This window comes from Cryptotermes secundus, unplaced genomic scaffold, assembly GCF_002891405.2.
Source record: "Cryptotermes secundus unplaced genomic scaffold, Csec_1.0 scaffold89, whole genome shotgun sequence".
In the NCBI taxonomy this organism is placed as follows: Eukaryota; Metazoa; Arthropoda; class Insecta; order Blattodea; family Kalotermitidae; genus Cryptotermes; species Cryptotermes secundus.
This window is the reverse complement of record NW_019725837.1, coordinates 447156-475146: the sequence shown is the minus strand read 5'-3', so window position 1 is coordinate 475146 and position 27991 is coordinate 447156. Positions and strand designations below refer to the sequence as shown.

The following is a 27991-nucleotide window of genomic DNA, read 5'->3' as shown; positions in this document are numbered from 1 at the left end:
TAATAATAATAATAATAATAACGAAATTAATAAAAATAATTCAATTAAATAATAATAATAGTAATAATAATAATAATAATAATAATAATAATAATAATAATACAGCAATACCTCGCATACTCCGGCTTCAATCAGTCTGGATTCACTATAGTCCGGTTTGAAAATTTCATAACAAACTAAATTTTAATTGAGCAAAATGAAAGTAAATTATAAAAATTAGTACACAAAATTATTTTTAATACATAAATGATCGGTTTTTTCCTTTTATATAGTCAAGTCTCTTTTTGTGCGGTTTATTTTTATGTGGTTTTATAGTTATGCGATATGATACATATTTCAATTTTTTTCTGGGGTTCCCCATTGTATATGTATGTACCTATGCCCGGGTTGTTCGTTCTTGAGCTCTGACAGCTATCGCTGAAGGAGGTGGGGAGAGCACTACTGTAACGGAATTTTGGAAGAGCTACAACATCAGAAACGTTATCGAAAATATAGGCAAAGCATGGCATGATTTAACGGCAAGCAATATGAGGGCAGTATGGAAACATATTATACCACATTGTGCAAATTATTTCATTGGTTTTGAAACTCGTTTTGCTGAAGTCACTAATAACATAGAGGAAATTTGACAGCAACTTGGTTTCAGCGGGTTTGATTCTGTGAACGTAATTGAGTGCATCAAATTGAACACTAATGAACTAGATAATGAAACACTTACTTACATAGATGAACAAAGGGCTTATGAAGAACGGGAGTACAACTTAGACAGCGACAACTGTGTTGAAGTGCCAGCACGAGAATTAACAGCTGAACAACTATAAAAAATTATTGGAATGGTTGAAACCTTGTCAGAGCACATTATGGAAGTTGATCCCAATATTTAATGTAGCCTTACAATTCGCCGAACGATAAACAATGCAATTCGTTGCTACAAAGAAATGTATGAAGAGAAAAGGCCAAAGAAGAAAATGTGCAGACATCAATATGGGAATTTTTAGAGAATAAAAAATGAATTGTGAAAAACATTAATTTTTTAAAATTATTTCTAATAAAGACATTTGAATTTATTAATCGTGTTGTATTTATTGAAAAACGGATATTTTTTTGGAACCAGTTATCATTTTTTGTATGTATTTAGTTCCTCGATTGGTCCAATTTCACACAGTCAGGGATATTGGCAGAACCAATTACCCGGACTATGCGAGATATTGCTGTAATAACATATCTCTGTATCATGCACATAAATGTCGGTTTCTTTCATTTTGTTTGTAGACAAAAGATCCTGTGTTTGATGAACATGAATTCATATTTCACACCATGGAGAAGACTGTCCGAAGTTTCCTAAAGGATGTAGAAATATTTCTTTGTGGGATGCATGAAACAATTACTTATCAGCTTAACATTGGAGCATCAATCGTTCCTTTCTATCAGGAAAGTAATTCAGAAGCAGAAGATTATCACAAACTCCAACAACTTATCTGCAGACGATTCTGGGTGGAATTTGTGAGTTATGTTCAGCTTGTATAAATAAAATAGTGTTTCTTCTACTCATATGTAAAATGATTTCTAATCAGTCATAACATGAACATTAGAGAAAGACTCTCATCACAAAAAGTTCCATCCGCTGGGATATAATGCTATGTAGTCCAATGAGAGTCAACCAGTTTCTTGGAGGAACATGCCTGCTCAGTCTTCAGGGCTGCTGCTTTCATAACGACCACTATGAGAAATTCAAATCATACAGTCCTCAGTTATCTGAATAGTCTGGAGAGTAACTCTGTAATCATATATGTATAACAATTTAGATGAGTGATTAGAATACTAAGCTCAGTTGTTACCTCTCCAAATGTGTGCGGAATAGTACCTGCATCCAGATTTCTTCTGACATACTGTTCTTCCTTGCATTTTGTTTGATGGTACACCTTGATATTTGACATGGAATTGTTAAATAATTTCTAATTCCAGTCAGAATATGAATTTTATTTATGTGGTATCCTGATCTGGCTGTGGGTACCAGTGATATAACTGTGTAGGCCTTGGCTTCATTCTCATAATTTAGTAATTCATACCAGTGCACCATTTTATGTCTTCATTTTGTTTTCCCAAATGAAGCAGCCTGAAGAACTATTATGTAATGAGGTGTGCTGTGACCATTGAACTTTTGCTTTCATGTAGTCAGTTGAAAGAAATATGGATTTGTATGCTATTTTCCTGGATTTTAATATATTATGCTGTAAAGAAAATCACAGAAATGTGGGGATCATGGTGTCCAAGGCTTCCTCCTCTGCCTTCTTCAGTATTCCAGTCAAGCATCCTTTGGCCTGAGATAATGAGCTGAAGAGTGTCATATGGTTATCACTACCACCATTTGTGTCAACAGAATGGCTAGACAACTGGGTGGCAATATAAGGGAGTACACTCAGGGGAGAAATGTAATTGCTTGAGGTTTGGAGGGAACTGATCCATGAAACATTTTTCTGTGGCCTTAGTATAGTCATTGTAGGCAGCACTTTTTTCATCTAGTATTCATACTGACCAACTTGTCGGTAGTCTTACCTCTTCCAGTACATTTTTTGAACTTGGAGCCCAAAACTGAGAACCAAGTGTAAGTGTATTGGAGAACATATTATTAGGAAAAGCACTGTACTAAACTTGCTATATTATTTTCAAGTTTTAAACGTACTGTTATGTTCAATTTCTTCCACCACATCAGAAGAAGATTGTGGAGCAGAGAGTTTTGGTTCCATTACATACTTTGGTGGAATTATTTGAGGGCCCAGCAATTTTAGTGCAGAAACGTCATGATAAACTGTTGGATTATGATGGATGTTTTGCCAAAGCTGAGAAGAACAAGGAAAACAGATTGGTAAGTCATTTTGTCAAATGTGTAATATAAACAACAGCAGTTCCTTCATCTTTTTTATGTGTTGATATAATTTTGAATACTGACTTTTGTATGAAAAACTAATGACACTAAATGAAAAATATTTTTCAGTCCATTCTTTTCCTACAGCCCTGGTCCAGGATTTGAGACTATCTCTGCCAAAGGACATAATGCAGTAAAATATCTTATGTTATTCTGTCACCTGAAGAATGAAATAGACCCAGTTTCCTAAATGTTACGGCTTCAAGAACTGGGATAATGAACAGTGTCAAAAATGTCAATCAGACTTGTGTGCTAATTCCCTTTTCAGATCCAAGAAGAGTTACTGGCTACAAAGAGCAATTATGAAGCACTGAACAGTCAGTTACTGGAGGAGCTTCCAACACTGAATTCCTTGGCTTCTGAAATGCTTGTGGAGTGTTTGGCAGCATTTATTATGGCACGGAAAATGTTCTCGGGAAGAATAACCAAAGAATATTTTGCACTAATGGAGGTATTGTCTTTGCAGCTGTTACAGTAATTTTCATAATTTTTGTTTAGTTGTTAGAGACTTTTGTTTTCATCTGGTATACTGCAAACCACATTTTCAGAAGTGTTGGTGATCTAGAAGAGTTATCTGAAAGTAGTTTTCATTACCTGACAGATTAACCCATTCCTATTCTTTCCATTTCCAGTCTCATTCCTGTCAGGTATGAATTAATTTGCATGAAACTAAGAAAAATTTGTGTGGGAAAATAGAAATTCCTTTCATCAGTTTTTTTTTTCTATGCCTGAATTGCTAGAATATATGTGAAAGGATATAAGGAGCAAAGTTCAAAGTCATAATGCATCTTAAAATTCAAATAGCTGATGGTGAAATGCTTCCAGTGGTGAGCATGAATGGGACAATAATTCAGAAACCATTCGGAAGTGGAAATGAAACTGAATATTGCAACTTCATCACTTGGAACAGTTGTTGTGACACTGTCAGTAGCCTCATATGATCTTGTTATCAGTTTTTCTTTGTACATTACTGTTTCACTGTAATACCACTACATTGTCCTCTTCTGCATCTTCTGTCTGCCTGCACTGAAATAACTTATCAGTTCCCCACATACTCTGCTGCACATCTATTCACACACCCAAACCCCACTGCCTCTTAGCTGAGACCCACACTGAGATAATACTATCCTCTTCTGGTCTTTCAACCAGGTTTTATGTTATCAGAAAGTTCCTGGACTGATACTGGTGTGACTGCCTCAGTGAAAGACAATGAAAGGGGAGGCCAAGATCACACTTCTGCAAACCTATTGCAGTCAGTCTACCACTTGACACTGCGATGTGAACACGCATTGTTTTTACACAAGTGCTTTTTCAAGTTTGTGTTTTGTTTTGTCTGCAATGGATGTAAAGTCGAGCAATGTGTCTGCATTAAGTTTTGTGTGAAGCTTTTTAAATCTGCTACCCAAATCCTTGAAATGTTTTGTGAGGCTTTTGGAGAACATTCTTCAGCTGGATAGCGGTTTTTGAATGGCATTCACGTTTCAAGGCCAGTGGAGTGTCAGTTGAAGATGACAAATGTTCAGGGCAACCAAGCACCAGCAAAACGACAGAAAATCTTGAAAAAATTTGAGAACTCATCAATGAAGACCATCACCAAAACAATCCATGAGCTCGCAGAACATTGGGATCAGTTATGGAGTTTCTCAGACGATCTTAACAGAAAATATGAACATGCACCACACTGCTCCGTCACAACAATATGCCTACCCACACATCCCTGAAAACCACAGAGTTTGTGACTAACAGCAACATGGTTATTGTTCCTCATCCCCCATACTTGCTGCACTTAGCCCCCTCTGATTTCATTTTGTTTCCCAAATTGAAAATGAAACAGAAAAACAACACTTTTATACAGTGTTTCACATCCAAAGGGAATCACAAGCGATACTCGACAACATTAAAGAAAATTACTTCAGTGGTGCTTTTGAAACATGGAAAAAATGATGGGATTGCTGTATATATTCCAAAGGAGACTTATACATAGCTGATTCCAAAAGTAAGGTCTCCAAAGCGCTGGGTAATTTTTCGTGCGGCTGTTGGCAACCCTGTTGCATTCGTTGCTTCCCCCACTCCCCCCAATGCCACCAAGCATGCGCGCATGTAGCTAGGACGCTCAGTCTTGGCATGGTTGCCGTTAGAAATGGAGCTCCCGATTACTAAAACCGCGAAGTGTGAGATTCGCGCATTTATTCTGTTTTTGAACGCAAAAGGGACTAAACCAATTGAAATTCATCGTCAATTGGTGGAAGTATATGGCGAGTCGTGCATGGACATAAAGAACGTCCGCAAGTGGTGTAGGGAGTTTGAATCTGGTCGTACTGCAATACACGACGAAAAAAGAACTGGGAGACCGTCAATTTCTGACGAGACAGTCGCGAAGATTGAGCGAGTCATGCATCAGGATAGGCGCATCACACTCGAAGATATCTGCATTTCGGTTCCTGAGGTTTCCCGAACCACCATTTATTGGGTTTTGACAGAGAAGTTGAATTATCGGAAGGTGTGCGCAAGATGGGTCCCACGAATGCTCACGGAAGACCACAAACGGCAGAGAGTTGACTCTTCCCGTGAATTTCTTTGCCGCTATGCTGACAAAAAGGACAACTTCTTGAATTCAATTGTCACAGGCGACGAAACCTGGGCGTACCACTTCACACCTGAGACAAAACAACAATCACGTCAGTGGCGGCATTCCTCTTCGCCTAAGCCTCGAAAATTCAAGCAAACACAGTCTGCCGGTAAAGTCATGGCAACTGTGTTTTGGGATCGAAACGGGGTATTGTTGGTTGACTTTATGGAAACTGGGACCACAATAAACGCTGAGAGATATTGTGAGACACTGAGAAAACTCAGGCGGGCGATTCAGAACCGGAGAAGAGGGATGTTGAGCAAGGGCGTAAGCATTCTCCACGATAACGCTCGCCCCCATGCTGCCCGACAAACCGTCGCTCAACTGCAACAGTTTGGATGGAACATCATCACCCATCCACCCTATAGTCCGGACTTGGCGCCCAGTGACTACCATCTCTTTCCAAAGTTGAAAGAACATTTGTCTGGAAAGCGCTTCAACAACGACGATGAGGTGAAAGCTGAGGTTCGAAGTTTCCTGAACAGCATGGAGGTGAACTGGTATGACGTGGGCATACAAAAACTGCCACTGCGCCTACAAAAATGCATCGACCGAAATGGTGATTATGTAGAGAAATGAGTACATGTTCAAGATTCAACTGATGTATCCAAAATTGAAAATAAATGTTTATTTTATATTTTCAGACATAGGAGACCTTACTTTTGGAATTACCCTCGTATGTGGGTGCCTACTTGGCTGGTGTGGCCCCTGTGTCTCTAAAAAGTCTAGGGAGGCAGGAGTGAGTCTCTTGTTTCCTGAAAGAGAGGCAAACACAAGCCAGATTAGTTGACATGCTCCTTGTCCAGTCCCCTTGACAGTATTATGATAGATAAAGTGAAAGGACACCTCCATTGTATTTAGGTCAGACTAATTTAAGCCTTAATTGTTGCATTGTCTATCCTGGCAGCATGAGGCAAATTATTGACTTTAACCATGAAAGACTGGTTTTACTTTCTAGGACACTTTCATTGAATCAGACTTTTGAATGTAGAAACAAGCCATAGCTTGCATTTTGTGGCATAAATTTTTATATTGTGACATGATGAATGGAAGCCAGAATATTGGAAGGAATAAATGCAGCCATTGTTAGGCAATGGTCCAGTAAACACTTTTCTGCAGCAACAGATACTGATGCTACAATAAAGGATGCAGTGTTTTCTTTGCGGTCCATGCTGATGTTACGCAATGAGGACCAAATGGACAAGTGACAGAGCTATCATTTGCTGCAACAGAAAAGGAAAAGGTTGCTGTCATAACTAAAAGAACAATGCCAACAAGAGTTCATAGACCTCTGAAAATCATAGCATTCAATGCTCATGGCATCAGAAGGCATGCCTATGAGGTAAGGAAACTGTTGCAGGACTTAAATATATGCATGGTGCCATTCTCAGAGAGACACCTGAAACCTCATATGAGGTTTTACATCCCAAACTATGAAACTTATCAGACTGACCATGAAGATGGGCATGAGGGCAGGACTGCAATTACAGTTGTGAAAGGTATCCCTCACACTTATACAGACCTACCTCCTCTCCTTTCAATAGAGGCAACAGAGGTGTGCATACCAATTGGAAATACTGAAATGTTCCTTGCACCTGTTTATAAGTATCCAGAAAGACTGTGGAGTGACACAGACATGACAAAGGTCCTAGGTTTTGCAAATAAGTCTGTCCTTGCAGGTGACCTGAATGCAAAACAGCCTGTTTGGATTAGTAAAGTTTCAAACCTCTCAGGCTTGAAACTTTTGAAATTATTTGTTAATTCTAACTTTGAAATTTCAGCTCCACAATGCCCTATGCATTACACACTGTCAGAAGTCATTGTCACTGACATTTTGGACTCAGGTCACCTACCAATAATGTTTAGCATTCTGGACCCTGTTAGATTGAAGGGGAATTTGGACCCAGTTGAAAAACTGATGGACTGGGAGATGTTTCAAAGCCTCACTCCTGAACACATATCTCCAAATATCACTGTTCGAAGTTATGTGACACTTGCTATAGTTATGTGCAGTCCCTGACGTAGGCTGCAGATGATCATGGATACCAGTGGTGCACATATTGAAAATGTGTTTATGTGGTTGTCAATTTCCTAAGACTACTGAACTCAAAGACACCAAATACAAAGTGATGTTTGCTATGTAGTTAGGTAAATATATGCAATTAAATGGGATGTCAGAAACATCCTGTACTTTCAGCAGAAGAGAAGAATGGAAGGTGAAGCCAAACAGTAGGAGCAACCACAACATGTGAAGAATGAACAGTACGAAGGCATGTAGTTCAGCAGCACATTTCAAAAGATCATGTAGCAGTAACCATATCCTTACCATTCTTTATTTATAATTGCCCTTTTGTTTCATTTAATGCTCAACAGTATAGGACTAGGGGCTTTAAAAATGATTGCCACTAAATGTTTTTTCTTCACAGTAACCATTTATTGGAACAAAATACATACAGATTATATTAGAGGTGTTCCTCGCCAATGTCTGTGCACCTTTGCCATTGTTCGGCAGTTTCCATATTTGCACAACAAACCATTCTTTAGGGGTATCCCGGTGCCACTGCTGGACAGTTGCCTGAAGTTCGTTTTTGGAGGTGAACATCTTATCCCGCATGATGTCTTTCATTTCATTGAATAGAGCGTAGACACTAGGGGCAAGATTAGGCGAGTATGGTGAATGAGGCAGCACGGTGTAGCCTAGAGCAGCCAGGGTGGCAATGGTCTCCCTACTGCCATTTGGCTGTGCATTGTCGTATTGGAGAAGAATGCTGCACCCCCATTTTCCATGGCTTCGTTGCTGAACGTGTCGGTGGAGTTGGCGCAGTGAATTGCAGTACCAATCACTGTCGATGGTTAGTACTGGGGGGCAGCCAATCCACCAGAAGGACCTCCTTCTGATCCCAGAGCACAGTCGCCATTTGCTTCTGGACGAATAGTCCCGGTCGTGACTTCTTGGGAGGAGGGCTCCCAGCGTGCTTCCACTCCATGGACTGGCATTTCTTTTCTGTAGTCTCATGCCAGAACCATGACTCGTCGATGGTGACTAGAAACTCAAAGAACTCTGCTGGATCTGTGCTATACAGCTGCAGCAACTGTTGGCATGTCTCCACACGCTTCTGCTTCTGCACAATGGTGAGAAAATGGGGCACCCAATGAGCACAGACCTTTTTCATCTTCACATCCTGATGGATGATGGTGTGCAGTGTTCCGTGTGACAAACCCGTTGCGTTGTCTAGTTCGTCGAAAGTGATATGCCTGTTTTCCAATATCAAGTCAGACATGCACTGGGCACTGTCTGGTGTGCATGCCGTTGCTGGACACCCACTGTTTTTGTCTTTTTCCACACAGTCCTTGCTGTCTTTGAACTCTGCTATCCAGCGAAACATGGTTCTGTGACTTGGTGCTGCCACTCCTTCCCTCCAGAGAAACCTCACAGTCCACTGTTGCCCGTGATTGTTTGCTTCCTTGTTGTCTGAGCGTTGTCCACGACTGCACCTGTACACCTCCACGAATGATGCAGTACTGTTCGACCTGTGTGCAGTTGCAGTATCTCTTGGCCATAGGCGGCACTATATTATGTCTTCCACATACACCGGCTCACATTTGACACTGCTACTTTTCCAGAGTTATGGAGTGAGTGTCAGTCATTTTTGAACAGCCTAAATAAATAACCTACAAACCTTCCTGGGAAAGTAGGGTAGATAACCAGACTCCTGTGCCAGAGGTCTGATCTTGTTTGAAATTATTTGGATCTGACTGGTTTTCCTCCATTTCTTTCCCTTCCCTCACATCTGACAAAGTCAGGATTTTGTGTATGATGAACACTGGAGTCCTACCATGGTTCCTGGTGCACATTTAGTCCATAGTGACCCTGTCACTGGGGGTAAATGCCCTGTGGGTGCTTCCATCTCAGAAATTGAGTCTTCCCTGGATGAGAGTGGAGGTTTTCATGGCCATTGCTGGGTTATAACAGCTTGTAGTTTCATAGGTGGTTGCCCACATTTCAGATTAATCTGCATCCTCCATGTTCAGGATAGGAAACTAGAAGCAGCACATTTCTCTGAAACTCTGGCAACCACCAAGAAAAATGCTCGCTGTCATAATCCAGATTACTACAGTCTTGATTTCTTCACCTTTATGAATGAAGCAGATGGCATGAAGCTCATAGTGGGAGCATTAAAATAAATATACACATTTGTATTTTCATGTTGGTTATAGGATTGGGAATGCATAATTTCTCTAAGGTCATAAATATTATAAATATAAGGTAAATTTTATGTGTAAATCTATTTGAATATTAGCTGTTGATATAAGTTGATAAAGTTTAAGATGCAGAGGTTTTCACTATTGTATTTACTCATATTTCTTTCTAGTGTGAATGTGATTGAAATGGGCAGGTGCTTGTAAAATTTCACTTCCAGTTCTCAGTGTACTGAACTTCACTATAATGTTTTTTATAAGTTTTCTTGTGAAATATAAAATAATCTGTTGACATGAGTTTGACTGGCATATTGTCATCTGCACCAGTTGTTAGTTAGATGCTTAGAAAATAAATAAAAAAGAGTTAATGCTTGTGAGACATTATTTCCAGTGCCTTATTGGCAGGGCAGCTATAATTAAACTAATTTAATATTTATTCTTGTAGACTCCCTTCATGAAGTCTGCTCAAGGTGATGCAATAGAATCATTTGCAGTGAAGCATAGTTTGGTATGGAATCAGCTGGGAAGGTTTAGTTTTTCACCCAAAAGTGTGAAAACCGATACATTAACAAAGAGAAATTCAAAGACTTCACCCACATCAGCTACTAAGCAGTTTGAATCTGACACACTGAACAAAGTAAGTATTGTCCATCAGACAGTATGAACTGACTCATTCAAATAAATTTAATTCCAGTGATGGAAAACACCAGATTGGTTTCACATTATCCCTCTCTGTGATCAGACCGCCTGGTTACAGATCCAGAGGTCCGGGTTCCATTCCTGGCTCTACAAGATTTTTTCTGAGAAGTAGTGGGTTTGGAACAGTGTCCATTCAGCCTCATGATGATAATTGAGGAGCTATTTTAAGGAAATAGAGGCTCTGGTCTAGGAAACCGAAATTAATGGCTGTGGAATTCGTTGTGCTTACCACGCGACACTCTATCCGCAGAAGTGCTGTCACATTATATACAATGTGGTGTCACAACCCAGGAATCACAATCTGAACGCTCAATGCTGTGAAAGCCTGAAAACTTGTGCCTTTTTGTGATGTTTCATTTTCCTTCTTCCATAACTGTTTTCTGAGACCCTTTCAGACATTTCTCTGTTGTTGTAATTTTATGTTTCTGATACTCAGACCTCTTCTGTAATTTCTTACAGTTAATTTAATTATTTGGAAAATATTGAAGAACTGCTAGGCTTGTAGATCCTACCTTTAAAAGCACAGATTTTAGATGTGAAATGTATTGTACAGGTGAGATCCATGAAAAGCATTTTAAGCTAAATAAAGATTAAAATAAGATAATAAATATTTCACACTTAGAAGAGTCATTTATTTCTTAAAATATGGATAATTTTAGAGGTTTCCACTTTTAGTACTGCCACCCGCACCATAATAATAATACTAGTGATAATAATATTAATATTAATAATACCACCACATAGTGGGTGAACATATATGCGTCTCAGATTTGTTTCTGAATAAATTTTCTGGATCCTTGAATACTGGATAACCAGAAGTTTACTACCTTTGGTATTTCTTGAAAAAGAAACCGTCTTTAAGTGTTTTTTTTTTATTTTACGCTTGTGTTTCAGTACTAAAACATTAGATTTATTTGTACCTACAATACTTGAGATAATTAGGAAATAAAAGTATTAATTTCATTGAATTTGTTTCTTCATGCTGTCTGTGTACATAGCACAACCAGATTCAGAGTCACAGTCAGCAAGCATATTTACAGAGCCGATACTCTCATGATATGCTGTACTGTGTTGCTGTGCCATACACAGCAGCTGAAGCAGTGGAACTCACAGTTAGCAGAGGGAATATTGTTGCTGTGATCAAGAAACATGATCCATTGGGTGACACAAGAATGTGGTTTGTTGAGGATGGATGTAAGTTACATTATTTTTTTTAACTTTCTCTATGTTTACAATAGAACCCTCATCTAAAGAGGTTAAAATCTTTTGATCCCAAAAAAAAATACTTCTTAAAATTGCTACCCTTTATTTAGCTTCTCCAGCCTCACTGTTTTCACCATTCCTGTCACCTCTGTTCACAGTCACCATCATCTCTCTCACAGTCAGCACTCACCCCCAACATTCCAAACTTCTTCATCCCCCTCCATCCATTCCATAAACACTTTTAATAACCTTTGCCTTTCACCTGTGAAGACATTTGTTGCCATGGTCTTGAACCACTGGCTCAGCAGTTCTACACTGGACCTCTTTTATTTTCCTGATGGTGTTGGCACATGGGCCACCGCTGAAAGCCTTTCAGAATATAATTTTTTAAAAATTCACTGTTCACTAGAAGGTATAATTAGGAAGTAATCCCTCCAAGTATGACCACAAGTTCAGTATTCATTGCACGACTGACATCTGATTATACAAGGTGGTTCAAATATGACCAGGACTGATTTGTGCCTAAAGAAGTCATACTGCGCAGCAGCTGTGCGACCTTGAGAGTGTGAAGCCACAACCTCCACCCTCCCTCCTGTTCGGGTTAGAACCTGTTCAGTCCTGTCTGGGAGTTGCTAGAGTGATGAGCGAACAGAAGGTACTGCGGAACGTGGAAAAACGCATTGTGACCAAATTCCTCATTTGAGAAAATGTCCTGTCTGCTAAAATTCACCACAGGCTCCAACAACAGTATGGGGAAGAGTGTATCTCACGGACCTGTGTGTTTTAGTGGTGTCAGCGCTTCACAGAGGGCAGAGCACGCATGGAGAATGAACCACATGATCGTTGGCCGTGAACATCCGTCACCGAGCCAAACATTGATCGTGCAGACATGCTTATTTGTGGGAATAGGCGCTTCACTATCAAGGAACTTGGAGCAATGCTGTCCATCAGTGTTGGTAGTGTAGAAGACATCGTGAAATATCACCTTCACTATCGCAAGGTGAATGCACAGTGGGTACCACACACTTTGATGGATGTGAACAAAATGATGCGCATGCAAGCTGCCAGTCATCTCCTACATCAGTTTGAAGACAAAGGTGATGTATTTTTTACGTCTGTAGTGACCACTGACGAAACATGGGTGAACTACTTCATTCCAAAGTCCCAGCAGTCATCACGCAAGGCATACCAGTTCTCCCAAACCCAAGAGAGCGCAGAGGAGCCATTCGGCAGGAAAAGTGATGGCAGCGTTCTTCTGGGACTGGCAGGGGGGTTATCCATATAGACTTTGTGACAGATGCCAGAACAGTCAATGCAGCTTGTTACTCAGACCTGGCAACAGACGTGAAGGGAAAGATCCGATCCAAGCGGAAGACAGGTGGAAAGCAGGTAGCCTTCCTTCAAGACAATGCATGTCCCCATACGGCCAAAACAACAATGGAAACCCTCCGGAATTTGAAATGGAACCTTCTGACATATCCACCGTACAGTCCCGATTTGGCCCCAAGTGATTTCTACCTGTTTGGAAGGCTCAAATCAGACTTGCAAGGCAGGAGGTTTGTGGACGATGACGCCGTCATCCAGACTGTTCAGGAGAGGATACACTGCCAACCACAAGCATTTTTTGAAAAGGGCATCAGGATGCTTCCAGAACGTTGGAAAAAATGTGTTGACTCTGGAGGGTAGTACGTTGAAGACTGACATGTGCAAGTAAGTGTTTGGCAATTATGGTTTTTAAAAAAAAATCAGTCCTGATCAGATTTGAACCACCTTGTATGCGGTTTCTTGTTCTGTGGTTTTCTGTATGACACTTGATAAGATGCTAGCAGGCCTTTAGATGCCACAGTATAATATCAACAGAACTGTTCTTCTGGATGCAAATTTCATGAAGTGTCTGTGGAAGTATTCTTCAAGCTTGTTCTTCATTTCTGAATGTCTCGTTTCAAGTTGCTGCTTCAGTATATTTGGCTTCATGCTGTCAGCTGCTAAGAAACAGATCAAATGCACTGAGGTTCTTCTTCGCTGTTAATTACAACACTCATGAAACTGAAAGACAAATACAATTCATCATCATGATTTTGGTTTCAGTATAAAAAACTCTGACTAGTATTTGCTGTAGGTTAATGGCCTGATTTTCTTTTTACACCCATTAAAAATTTATGCATTATTTGATGGTTTAGGAAACCCCACTTGTTAGTACTTGATACCGGACTGTAATGATTACACATAGTGAATGTTACAGGATATATGTATTATGTATGGAAGTGAAACGTTTGCATGTTGTACTCAATCACTGAAGTATTTGTACATCTTAGCAATAAGAAGTCTGTAATGGAAGAGGATCTCATACTTCGGAAACCTTTGGTCTAAGTTAAACCACAGATTATAGGTTAATGTCTTACCTTATTAACTGAACATTCTGTGTATGCATGAAGAAGTCAGCCATATTAGAAGTGAAGATCTTTATGAAAGCTTTTGAAGCATAAGCCTACTTCATATATACTGCACCAATAAATTGTTTGCCTTCGTTTTCTATGTTATGAGCACATGATGCATCTACTCTGACTTAGCCTTCTTTCCTATGTTAGGAATTTGCTGTAGGAAATTACATTCAGTCGGTCTCTTTGGAGGTGATTTGGTTGAAGGACAGCCATATGTAGGGTGAGGGACAACAGTCTTGTATTTCTCTGCGAGACCCTTTATGAGAAGAAGGGTCTCTTTCCTTATTGTTTGGCATGGGCTGCTATATTATCATGGAATTATGTATAGCAGCATTGAGTGATATTTTGAATAATTTTATGTACCACAACCTTTCATTCACTCAACCATATAACGTTTTAGTGGCTGATGTTTGAAATCAGTTGCTCCCATGTTCTGATTGTAGTCATACACAACTGCAGGTTTCCTCTCCTCTGTATTTCCTTTATCTATTTTGGACTGCATTTCTTTTTTGTTTTTGTCAGAATCTTAGCATCCCTTCTCTTATCCTGCTAGGAATCGGCAGTGCTCTCCCTTCTTCAGGTTTTTATCCTATATGATGGGAGGGCATTTTTCCTGTTGGTAGAAAAAGTGCCTCTACAGTCTGTGGCTTTGGATTTCAGGAATTGGGCCAGATCTAGACAGTCCTTCCAGAAAATCTGGGCATGCTCAAGGTGCTCCACGAGCACCATGACAATTGGTGATTTTTGTTTGTCTGCGTTCACATTTCCGTTCCATGACCTGTATAAGTAATGAAACACCAAAATTGGCCTGTGCTAGGTTTACAGAGTTAAAGTGACTCTACCAAAGTTGGTAGCCTTAAGTAGCATGTGTTTTCCTGAACAGTAGGTGGCCCTTCCACAGAGTCAAAGATTTGTCTGTAGCTGGATCCTGGTTTGGAAGGTACATATTTTGGAATTGTTATTCAGATGCTGAATGACTGGTTATGTCTTGAAAAGTGTGGGAGAGCCTTGAAATTAATTCGTTTTAAATTTTTATATTAGTGCCATTCTTTCCAATGACAAAGAGTTTCTAAAATAAACGGAGCGCATATAAATATAGCTAAAGCTACATACATTTTGCCACTTCCCAATTCCTCAGTGAAGTGCAAGAGCACCAGAAGTTTTCAGAATTTCCCACTGTTCATATTTTTTGATTTTATTTACTGTTAGCTCAGAAATTTGTTCAGGTATGTTCACCACATCCAAATTAGATGTGTTGAACTGTGGGCCTTGCAAACAATGAAATATTTTCCATGCTACGGACAGAGTGCTGATATCGTGCCACACAAACTTCATTGACCGCCCTCTGATTCCTACGTCTTGTTCAACATGTGTCACAGTTCTTTGTTCGTCACCATCATTTACACTGTCACTGTCACTGTCACTGCATAATTGGCTAATCATCATCAAGTCACAGTGATCACCAAAATTACTTCAACCCATAATATCATCATCCAGAACTTCATTTACAGCTTCTCTGACTGTGGTGTCAGATGTTTAGATTAGAATTTTGCCTTGTCAGCTGCACAGTAACTAAGGTCATTGGTACATAAATAGAGGGCTAATTTATTTCATCATATCTTGATGCAAACTCCATTTCAACAGAGTATTTCATTCCTCATCTAGAGGGCAGATAAATTAAGGTTGCAGTAGATTATACACTGTATGTGAAACCACAAGTAGGTCAGTTAAATACCTGGTGTTAACATGCATGTAATGACACTGAAGGATTAAAGTACTGTGATTGCTGTATCACAACTTTGTTTATCATTAAAAACTTGGTATTGTGTGCACACTGTGTATTTATGTCCTCCATATGATTCTCAGAATAAACAGTTACTATTTCCCTGTACAGCATTACATAATTGGTGTTTCTAATGGAGATGCACTGCATTTTCTGTTAGATACGAATTGAATTTTTAAATGTTTAGATGAATTTCTGGGGCACGCAGTAGTGTAGTTGGTTGAGTCACTGTGCTACAAGCCAGGAGGTCACGGGTTCAAGTCCCGATGAGGTCATTGGATTTTTTCAATTGACCTAATCCTTCCAGCTGCACTATGGCCCTGGGATCGACTCAGCCTCTAACAGAAATGAGTACCAGGAACCTTCCTGGGAGTAAAGGGTGGCTGGCATGTAAGGATGACAACCTTGCCACACCTATGAGGCAATTGTCTAGAAAATGTGGAAACCTCAACATCTCACAACCTTATGGGCCTCCACGACATGTTACAGGGATGCCTTTACTTTACTTTTTAGATGAATTTCTAGGTTCAAACGGTTACTAGGAGTCAGAAATATGTATAACCAACTCTGTGAAGCAGGGTCATTCTTGTGGAGCTGCTTATTAGTATGTTCTGTGATTAANATTATCTTTTATTGAATTCCTTTTATTCATTGAAGGAGTTCTTTGATGGTGAAATTTGGTGTTAAGGATGACATTGACGCTTTCATCCTACAGATGGATCTATGGAATTGGAATTTTACCTGATATATAGAATGAATTAGATGAATATAATTTTATGTTTTGATGAAATATTACTATAAACTTTATATTATATAATGAATTTTTATAACTTTGACTCATGCCTTAGCATACAGCTTGTTTATATTGTATCTGGTTTACTGTTATCAATTGTTGTATTGGATTATTGTCTTTGTCAATTTTATTAATGAAGTGAACCAGAATTAGAATTTTGATATTTATTGTATCCGATGTAAATTTGTTTATGTATGTCCGCTTTATGTTTTATAATTGTTTGCATGTATGTTTGTTTTGTTTTTTTGTTTTTGACATGTTTCATTTAATTATTGTAACTTAAATTTTGATCTTGTGACTCATTCTATATCCTGTGGCTTGTTTTATGTCTGTATCAGGATCAATTAGAAAGTGAAATAAATGGAATGGATAGTCATGTAGCTGGACAAAAAATTCCATGCCTTTCTTGAAATAAGAAGGTTCATTACCATGTTATAAAATGGTTAAAATGTATGAATTCCTTTTTCTAGTAACAAAAGGTTTTGTACCTAACAGCTCGTTAGAGCCGCTCTATCAAGGGATCCATTCTGCTGGTCCAACCAATCTGCCATCTGGTAGTACAAATGATGATGTGCCATCACAAGAACGGTCCCGAAGTCGTGACCAAAGAAAATCACAAGTAGGGACACATTCTCCTACACCAAGACTGCTGGAGCCACCACCGCCCTCATATGATGAAGTTGTATCATCTGCTGATTCTAGTCCTCGGTTAGAAAGGTCAAGAGCTTCAGCTGCTTCAGAGCGTGAATATCAGAGCACCAGAGAACATGAAAAGGACACTCACATTTATGAAGAAATACCAGAATCAGCTGTGAGTGCAATTTTGTTCACTTACATTATAGATTTCAAACATACTTTAACACATTAAAACCAACTGCTGAAATTAATGTTAACTTCATTTTCTTTCAGTTTATTGAGGTACAGTGAAATTCTGTTCTAATGTTCCCACATTAGTGAATTTCAATTAGGAAATAACCTACACTTAGTGTAAAAGATATGTGACCCTTCAGAACTGATATGTCAATTTAGTGTGATTATGGTATGATTGTGATGTGACATTCTAGTTTTTCTCTTCCAGAAATTGTTGCTGCACAGATGTAATGTTTGGTGAGTGACATTACATTTCATGGGCAGCATCCATGGTGGTTATTGCATCATAGTGGCATTGATTCTCAACTGAGGTCTCAGCATTTATTTCATGTTTTATTATTTTGGAAATTAGGGTTGATTGTATAATTCTATTTATTAGTGTAGAAACAGTTCCACCTACTTATATAAAGAATGTCTTTCATCGTACTTATATACGGTAATGTTTATCATTATTTCGAATATTTAATGTCTCGCTGTCAGTACAGTTAAGATTTTGGTTTCGGTATGTCTTGATCCATTACGATTGCACTGTCATACCACTGCTCTGTCCTTTTCTTGTTGTCTTAAACTTGAGATTCACAACATGCACTATATCCTCTATGTTTTTAGACATGGCTGTACTCTAGTGCCTCTGACCGACTCTGAAACTCACTCACTCACTCACTCACTCACTCACTTGAACTGTTCCATCTGCTTCAATCAGCACAGCCCTACTTGGGGAATATTCCCGATGCTGCAACTTTATTGTCAATGATGGTTCTAGAATCTCCAAGAAATGGGATGTTGGTCTTTCCTTCAAACAAGATGCATATATGTGCAACATTTCCCCTTCCTCAAGGGTTTTCATCTCCAGTAGCACCTAGATATGGCACCACTGTCATCTTTGCTATGGGGTGATGGTGGATCCTGTAGCCTACATTGTTGATCTGGGTTCCCTCCCAGCATGGCTGCAACTTAGAAGACTTTCCACTAGTCTGGATCAAGCAGTACAACCAGAGGTTTAGTCTGTTTCCTAGAATGCCACAGAGTTGGCTGGGCAGTCATATGGGCCTTTATCCTGTTGCTGGCCAACTTCCAACCTCTGGGTGAAGTATCCCATGCCAATCAGGGGGTATTGATTTCCCCTATGGTTCTCTGGATAGGGTCCTGTTACATCAGTAGTGATCCCCTTGAACAGTGTGCCAGTGTTACACTGGTACCTCAAGCCCCACATTCAGGGGCTTCAGCATGTTGCATGGATGTCACACTGTTGACACTGCTTTTCCACACTGTTCTTCACATGTAACCAGTTTTACTGTTGTATAGCCCCATCCTTGTCCTCCCTCTTGTATAGAGGGGTGCAGTCAGGAATATCCTTCCACTCCAGATGGTGTCCAGCCTTCAGCTTCTTCCTCCTGGGGGGGGGGGCATAGTCCCAACCATCCACCATTAACTTATAACACTTATCACTGATTTCCACACTACAAATCAACACAATCTTAAGTCTTCTCAGTCTGCTTTCACTGTTCATTTCCTTGCAACAAATCTCAGCAATTGAGATTCTTCAGCTTCTGTTGTCACGTTGTTGCCCACTGGTTAACACTCCACAATCGAACTGTCAACTTAGTTATAGCACCAAATCTTCACAGCCTACCTTGCAGAACTCAGCTGACCCATTGCCCTAACTGTCCTGGTCATAACTTCTTGGCACAGACTACACAGGCAACACCATTCCTCTCCTGTTGCATGAATATTCATTGCCCGGGGAACGTGTTTACCAAGCTGTTATTATTAATTTGATTTGTTTCATTCTGGTCCATCACACTAACACTATTACAAATGATATAACAATTCCGTCCACTGTGACTGTTGAAGCTTTTACTACTTCACTTTTTAGCACCCTAACATGTTTTGGTCCCTACAGACCATCATCAGAGGGAACACCGATACTTTCTGAAACTACTATTACATTGGGTGTTTTGATTTTTAAAATACATAAATATGCAATATTTGTAATATATACTTTATATAAAATCCAAATTTCTTACAACTACAGCAACTGTCCTTGATGCATTAAAGTTTTTTAAGAACTTTTTGTTATTTAAGTTAAAATTCTTTAACTGAATAGGTTCATGTCCCTTGTCCTTTCGTTTTTCTTGACGAGGCCGAACTTCCTATGTTTGTGTGTAGCACACTAAACACAAACATAGGATGACAACAAGAACTACCTTCCCAAGAAAGACAGGCGGCACAAGTTCGGCCCTGTCAAGAAAAACGAAAGGACAAGGGACATGAACCTATTCAGTTAAAGAATTTTAACTTTTTTAAAAAAACTTTAATGCGTCAAGGACAGTTGCTGTAGTTGTAAGAAATTTGGATTTTATATAAAGTATATATTACAAATATTGCATATTTATGTATTTTAAAAATCAAAACACCCAATGTAATAGTAGTTTCAGAAAGTATCGGTGTTCCCTCTGATGATGGTCTGTAGGGACCAAAACATGTTAGGGTGCTAAAAAGTGAAGTAGTAAAAGCTTCAACAGTCACAGTGGACGGAATTGTTATATCATTTGTAACGTTATTATTAGTTAGGTTGCATAATCCCATTTATTAAGAATCTGCTGCCCTAGAAACAGGCATCGTTTTGCAACTGTTACCCAGCAGTGGGTCTACACGCTATGCCCTACACCCATCAACTATCTATCTGGCATGTCATCATTTCTTCAAATTTGCTTTGCTCAGCATTCATGTTACTTATTTTGCTTCTTAGTTCCTCTTGGCAGGTATGTATGTCCTTTTTAGTATGTTGGTAGGCCACCAAATTGTCTTGGCTTGCTTAGATGTCCCTTTTAGTTCTTCCTGGCTGGCTGCCAGATTGTCTTATGCCCATCTTAAGTTCCTGTAGTTGTTCCAAAATTGTCATCAGTGTTGGATCCATCTTCATTCTGAATTCTGACAACAGTTGTAACATTTGTCATTATGTGGAACAGTTGTCTCATGATTAAACCACTGATTGTATTGATGCACTATGATTACACAGAAACACCTCTGCTCTGTCCTGTCTTTGTCTCTGCACTGGAATAACCTATTATTTACCACAAACACTACTTCTAATTTCCGTCCACACATCTGCACTCCACTCTTCTAAGCTTGGGCTGAGGCTCACTCAGATTGCTCTGACTGCTATTATGGATGCAGCCACACTCTAGGAACATTCAAAATGGTTCTTGGGCGACTTAATTTTCATTGTCAGCCAGTGGCTCTAGAATGTTTGAGAAGCAGGGTCTCGATCTTTCCCTCTAATGAGACACACGCAGAGGCTTCTCACTCATGCAACTATAGTCATATGAGAAACTGAACAGTTGTTAGATGTGTTTTTGTTAACACCCATTTAGTTAAAACCTTGGTTTAGTGTAAGAAAATCTGTTCCCTCCAGATATCCATTAAAAAATTTCATAATGTTTAAAGGTACAAAAAATCTTCATCCTTATGAAAATATCAGCATTTGCTTTGTACTCAGCATCTTCCCCTTTTATTTAATCTGGTGCAAGACTTCACTTGTGCTTTTTTTTTTTTTTTCAGACAAGAAGCATTTATGAAAATGTTCCCAACATTGGAAGTGGAAATGCACCAGGGGTGAGTATGTTTTTGTTAAAAGTTCATATAAATAACTGCTTGTGTAGTAGCTGCCTTTCATTGAGTAGGTTTGCTCTACTCTATCACTTCTAATTGCATTCAGTGATAGTGACTACTGATACAGCACCTGGGGTTCAGATCCTGCTATTTTCCTAACCACCATGTCCAGACTGATTCTGAGACTGATGGATTGGGTACCAGGGGCTGTTTCTCCAGGACTGAGACAGCCAGAGCATGGTGCAGAACACTCCCCTCTTTGAAGAGCTTGGGTTAAGAACATACAAAATTTTATATATTCCAGCATAGTGTTGTGCTTACGCACAGTGGCAGCCCTACTTTAATTTTTGTGTTGCCAAGGAAGTGGTTCAAATTGCTTGCTTCAGTGAAGTATTTCCAGTAGTTTCTACTTGAATGTCATACTCGGTCTTTTTGTGATATTGTGACATGTTGACCCCTACCTCCCCAGCGGCACGTGGCGGTAACATAGCGTTCGCGTAATAGACGAGTCATCACCCTGCCACTCTCCCTGCGGTGACGTGCCGAGCGAAACCGAAGTGAGCTGAGCGGAGCCAAAGTTAGCAGAAGTTACCATTTAAATTGGAGAGGCAGCTACCCTAGAACAACAAAACAAACAAACTCCGTGGTTTTAGTCCACAAGCGAACTATTTTCACTGAGCAACATCCGCTTGCCGGCGAAGTAAGTTGCCTCTGTGGTCTAGTGGTCGAAGTTCCTGGCTACAGATTCAGAGGTCCGGGTTCGATTCCCGGCACTACCAGATTTTCTGAGAAGTAGTGGGTCTGGAATGGGGTCCACTCAGCCTCGTGATCATAATTGAGAAGCCATTTCAAGGAAATACCAGCTCCAGTCTAGAAAACCGAAATTAATAGCCATGGGGATTTGTTTCACTGACCACGCGACACCCTCTATGTGCTAAAGTTGGCATCCTAGAACTAAGTATAATTTCTAGCTCTTGAATTTTTTTGGGGGGGCGGCTGTAATTGTAGACATTTGACTTACTCATTTTGAAGGTAGATTTAATCAACCAATTAGAGCAGCAGCTAATCATTTGGCAATTAATTGGAGATGTTCACTTGTTATGACTTCTGTTCAAGTTTTTCCAAGATTTGTTTTATGTAGGTTTCAGAGCAATTTTTGGTCATTAGATATTTAATTTAAATTCAGTCACAAATTTCCAACTGATGGAGTCACATCTGTAATTTTCCTTACCCTTATTTCACAGTTTTTCTATGCTGCATATGATTTTGAAGGCAGTGGGATGCATATGCTGAGTGTAAAGAGTGGCCAAATTGTACTTGTTCTACAACAGCAAGACATCCAGGGTAATCCAGAATGGTGGTTTGTAGAAGACCGCTTTGGTGAGAAAGGTTATGTGCCTGGTAATTATCTCAGAAAATATGAGCAATAAGTATCAGGCACAATTTATTTTTATATTGATTTCATCCTGGACACTTTGTGCAAATATTAAATCATGTGATTTTTAAATGTGTATATTAAAATACAGAGTTTTCATATAAGTGTGTATGCACGCCTGCTTGTATTGTTTTTTCAAATATTTTCCTCTCATTTTAATATAATATATGAAATCTAACCAATAAGTTTTCTGCAAATTTTATGTCATTACCTACAGCTGTGTTGTATGCTGCTAGCAGAAATTAAGAACCGTCTTGTACTACAGGCTCAGCATATGACACCTCACTGTAAACTGCAGATGGACAACATACTGGCAATATGCGTCATGTACAGTAGCACGATGTAGTATTTAATGAATAATGGCACATACAGTTCCAGTACTATGGGAGCACTTTTCAAACAATACTCTCTTCTGGAATATGATGCTGTGTAGTCTAGTAGGTTCAGAATTACTGGGTTTTCAGACCATGTCAGTCGCCTGGTATTGTAGAAACTAGAGAATACAACTTTTTGGAAACTGGATCTGCTTCTGTCCTCAGGTGAGGGAGGGGAGACACCTAGTCCCTTAGAAAGAGCTAACCACAATCACTGGATTTAGAATACCAGATGATGGACCAAGTCCAAAAACCCAGTAATTCTGAATGCTAAGCACTATTGTCAAAACCTTTAGAATCAGTCTGGTAGATGTTTGTTAAGGTTTCAAGGGAATGTCCTGCATCTGTCCTCACAGTAAAAGAGTAAGCCAAGCATGGAAAAAGTGGTGCAGATGATAACAAGGAGAAGAAGGGTTGGGCCAGGGTCATGAGTGAACTGTAGGTGTGTGGAAAACAGTGCAAGAAAGCCCTTAAAACGTTCATTTTCAAGAGTAGATAATTCTGAGCCATAATGGCCCAGAGTGTAGCACTGGCTGATAGACAGAATAAGGTAATAGATATGCCGTTTGAGGGGTAGAGTGCACAGAACATTAACAGACGTTGGTGGCAGGGAAAGGAGAGGGGAGAATCACAGTAGGGTAAACTAAAGCTGATGGTGCATTAAGGAAGAGAAGAATAAGACTGGGTGCAAGATGAATTGAATAATAATTTGGATACTGAATATCAGTCCCTCATTTAGGGTACACATTTTGGAAGTACTCTGTGTGTCTCTTAATACAGCATTTATTGCTTGAAAGTTTTTGTCATGTAGCATGAAAAGTAGTTTTGTTTGAAAGATAATCAAGTATAAAAGTGTGCAGAATTAGGTTTTATATTTTTGAGATGGATTAATCTTTAAAATTAAATCTAAAAACCTTCAGAAATATTTTGTAATACTATAAATTCAGTATGGACATGTGTGCAATTTTAAAAATTTTCATGTACAATTAATAAATTTAAAGGTACATATTCATAAATTAACATCAATTTTTCCCCCCAAAACTATTCATTGCTTTATACAGCTCTAAAGAAATTCTTAAAAAACACCATGAGTATGAGTCATTTTGTTGACAACCTTCCTGCATTGATGACTGTCATCAAAATGAAGATTATGTAGTTTAAAGTGAAATCAAGTTGTGCTCTTTCTAAATACTTCCAACACCAATGATGTTTTGGGTCTGACTTCTTACATTAATGCAAGGACATTGATTTCTCTACTTTATGAGACTATCCTTTCTTAAGAAATAATTTCTTGCTTCTGCATCATTTATGATGTCCTCCAGTTCTTCATTTTTTGTTGACATCTCCAGTCTTGGGCTTGGTGTCATGATCACTTTGAGTAAAATTGTTATCATAATGGTCATTTTCATTCTGTGGTACCTCTGTAGTTTCAGCCCCTTATCCATCCTTGTCATTCTTTCAGCTTCACCTTCATGTGGATCCATCTGTGAATTCAACAAATACAGATGCAATACTAAAAATTGACAGCATTCGGAAAAGTTTCAGTACAAACATAACATAAAAATACCAATAAAATTTGAAATAAGCTCCACCAGGGTCTTACCTCGGGAGTGGTGTAGCAGGGTGTGAGAAATCAAAGTGATCTTCTCACATGCAACCAGTGAAGGCTCACTGGTCTTTTGAAAACACTGACATTCTGTAGAGCTTAGCTTGTGCTACACAGACCCACAGCATAGGTTCTGGTGACATGTAACATTTAGGATAAATATTTACCTCTGGATATGGCAAACCCCACTGTACCACTGGCAGGTTAATCCCTTGCCTTGAATTTCAAATCTGAATCACTGGACAAAATGATGTCTATTCTGTGCTGCATAGATGTATACTCACATTTTCACATAACCTAACTCTTATGTTTCATACAGCTGCCTTGTGGAACTCATGACATGTGCTTAGTTTAGTAAATACAAATGAAGATTGACATGAACACACACCAAGAAGAATTCATCACTGGTACTGTAAAGGTCTTTCCAGGCAGATCATCTAGCTGTTGAATTCCAGCAAAAAGGGTTAAGTTGTACAAATTTGTCACCCTGGAATTATTCTGCTTCAGTGTTCATCTTCTCTGAATTCTTCCATTGCTATAAATCAGGTTGTTCAGGATGTATGATGTACATGAATGTAAACAGCAGTTTTAACCTAGTTATAATTTATGGATTCCATGGTGTCACAGAGAGTGGGAACTGAATTTATTTGGTATAATTGTACATGTAAGAATGTCACATAGGCCTGTATGTGTATGTTCACGTGCCACTCAATTAAAATATTTGTATTGTGTTTATGTTACTATGTAATGCCTTTAAGTTGGTTACAATATAAGACACAAAATACAGTGACCCCCCCCGTAAGGTGTCTTTGGTGAGCAATGGATATGAGGACTTGAGGGAAATCTTAAATAAATAAAATTTACTACTGAGATTATTGATGTAGCATCATTTGAATTGAACATTAAATGAAGAAAAACCTTAAATCAAGGAACACTAAATAGACGTTACAATTTAATTATCTACCTGAAAATACTGTGTGAATTGTTTTTTCCCCTTTTCTGTTGTGTGATTTGTTCTCCAGGTTATCGTGGAATACTAAGACCTACATATAATACCACATTGTCTCAGGACAACTTATAATACAGATTACAAAACCACATCTCAGTTTTCTGAAAAATTTGTGTGCTTTAACTGCACTAGTAACTAACATTTTAGAATTATCTGGTTTTACAAGATGTTCAATCTCTGTGAAACTTATTATCCTAAGTTTCTAACCCTTTCACAAGCAGTAAATCATTTGAACCCATGGATCAGGTTCCACTTTGTCTGCTGTGAGTGGATTTGGTCAGTGCTCTGCAGCTAGATTCCTATTGCACGTTATATTTATTATATATATTATGAGATAGTATAACCATGAAAGAATTATCAACACCTACTGCTCATTATCTTCAACACTGAAGTGTCTTATGTAGCCTGTGACATTAAGCTTAGCAGTGAGAGAACTGTTTTGGTTTGTCTACTTGTATTGGCATTACAGTCCCTAGATCTCACTGATGCTGCAGTAAACAGAAAAATATATGCAAGAGTTTATCATGTGAGAAAATTCGGAAATAAAATGCCCTGTATAAATATAAAACGATCTCCTACGATATCAGACATATTCAATAGTAAGATATTGCCGACGGCCAAACAGGACCCAAAATGAGCATAACAATGGGCAGTAGTCATTTGCGCACACCTGTCATAATGTACACCCACAACCTAACTTTAACGTATAATACCGAGCTTCGCCCCCTCCAAGGTACAGATGGATGAGAAGTAGTCTACTGGCAAACCTAACCTAACCCTAACATCACCGAATGGTACCGCTGAGTTACAGGTGGATGAGCAGTAGTTCATTGCGCACACCTAAGAGTGACGTCATTTACGTAGCTGCCGTAACATGGAATATAGATCAAAATATGGCGTTATGTATAAAATTGAGCGTGTAAACTGTTCTTCCACCCATAATATGAATCTCATCATCATCATCGTCATCATAAGTAATCTGTCAGATGACAGGTCCACAGTCTCTTCCAAAACAATTCCTCCACTTAATGTGATATAGAGCTTTCTCCTTCAAATGACAGTATCCTCTTCTGTCCCCAAGGTCATCCAGCATCGTCTTACGTCTTCTTCCTCGACTTCTTGTCACTTCTATCCGCCCCTCTATCTTTCCTTCAATAACTTCTTTTAGAAGGCAGTTTTTGCGTAAAACATGACCAATCCAATTAGCCTTCCGTTTTCTTATTTCATGTAGGATATTCCTCTGCTCACTGACTCTAATTAACACTTCTTCATTTCTCACATAATCGGTCCAACTGATCTTCTCCATTCTTCTCCAACACCACATTTCGAAACTTTCCAGATGTTTCTGATCTACTGCCCTAAGTGTCCATGTTTCAGCCCCATACAGAGCTATGCTCCAAATGTAGCATTTCACTAGTTTCTTCCTCAAATTTAAGTCCAATTTGCTGGTAAAAAGATTCTTCTTCTTGCTAAATGCAGCTTTTGCCATGGCAATCCTGGATTTAATTTCACAAGTACACCTTCCATCATCTGTTAACAAGCTACCCAAATATTTAAAACATTTCACATTCTCCACTTGTTTTTGGTCTATCTTTATTGTGACTGGGGTTGGTTGTCTCGAAATTTTCATTACTTTTGTTTTCTCCACATTCATTTCCATGCCATAGCACCTTCCAATTTCAATTAGTCTATCAATCATGCCCTGTAGCACAGTTTCTTCCTTAGCCATTAACACAAGGTCATCTGCATATTTCACAGTTTGAATAATTTGTCCTCCTAATTTGAAGTCTCTGAGCCCATCCAGAGCTTTCTTGGTAAGGCATTTGCTGTACCAATCTTCTTTCACACCAATCGATACCAGTTTCCTTTAGGATCTGCATTAATTTGGTCCAGTTTACATGGTCAAATGCCTTCTGCCAGTCTATGAAGCAAACACACAGTTCTTCATCTTATATATGAGACAAATACCGTCTTAAGTGCAACAATTTAATTGTAGTTCTTTCTTCTTTCCCTCCTCCACACTACATGTTTCGGCCCTAAATGGCCATCATCAGGTGTGTATTCCTATGTAGCTGCTACACTGCCCGTAGTTTAAAATCACCAGTCTTTCTAATTGTATGTATAAAATCTTTGTTAACCTACACGCGTTAATTTCATTTCTAAAATTGGCACTTTTTTAAAACTGTAATTCAAGTTAAAATGTCTATAAAATTTGTTCTTTTTCTTTTTCCAAATTTTTTAAAAATTAAAATTTTCTCAGGGTACGCGCCCTATGTCTATAGTGCTGCAGCGGCCACTTCTTGTTTTATCGCTGTTCGGGTATTGTTCTCTGTAGGCTCTCTCTGTGTGTGGAGGAGGGAAAGAAGAAAGAACTACAATTAAATTGTTTCACTTAAGACGGTGTTTGT

General features: G+C 38.9%; 1 protein-coding gene across 3 annotated transcripts in view; it reads left to right on the top strand.

The window, feature by feature from the left end:
• LOC111863513 (dynamin-binding protein) overlaps positions 1-23147 on the top strand; it is a 62575-nt gene extending 39428 nt beyond the window's left edge. For 2 of the 3 annotated variants that reach the window (XM_023849873.2, XM_023849874.1), the window contains 8 exons: positions 1273-1503; positions 2714-2866; positions 3195-3377; positions 10201-10392; positions 11453-11648; positions 17145-17485; positions 21109-21162; positions 22404-23147. In XM_023849873.2, coding sequence (XP_023705641.1) covers positions 1273-1503; positions 2714-2866; positions 3195-3377; positions 10201-10392; positions 11453-11648; positions 17145-17485; positions 21109-21162; positions 22404-22589 — 1536 coding nt within the window. In that variant the 3' untranslated portion in view covers positions 22590-23147. Of the gene's footprint in view, positions 1-1272; positions 1504-2713; positions 2867-3194; positions 3378-10200; positions 10393-11452; positions 11649-17144; positions 17486-21108; positions 21163-22403 lie in introns of those variants that run through there. The other variant, XM_023849875.2, reaches the window with a different exon arrangement.
• Positions 23148-27991: the final 4844 nt, after the last annotated feature.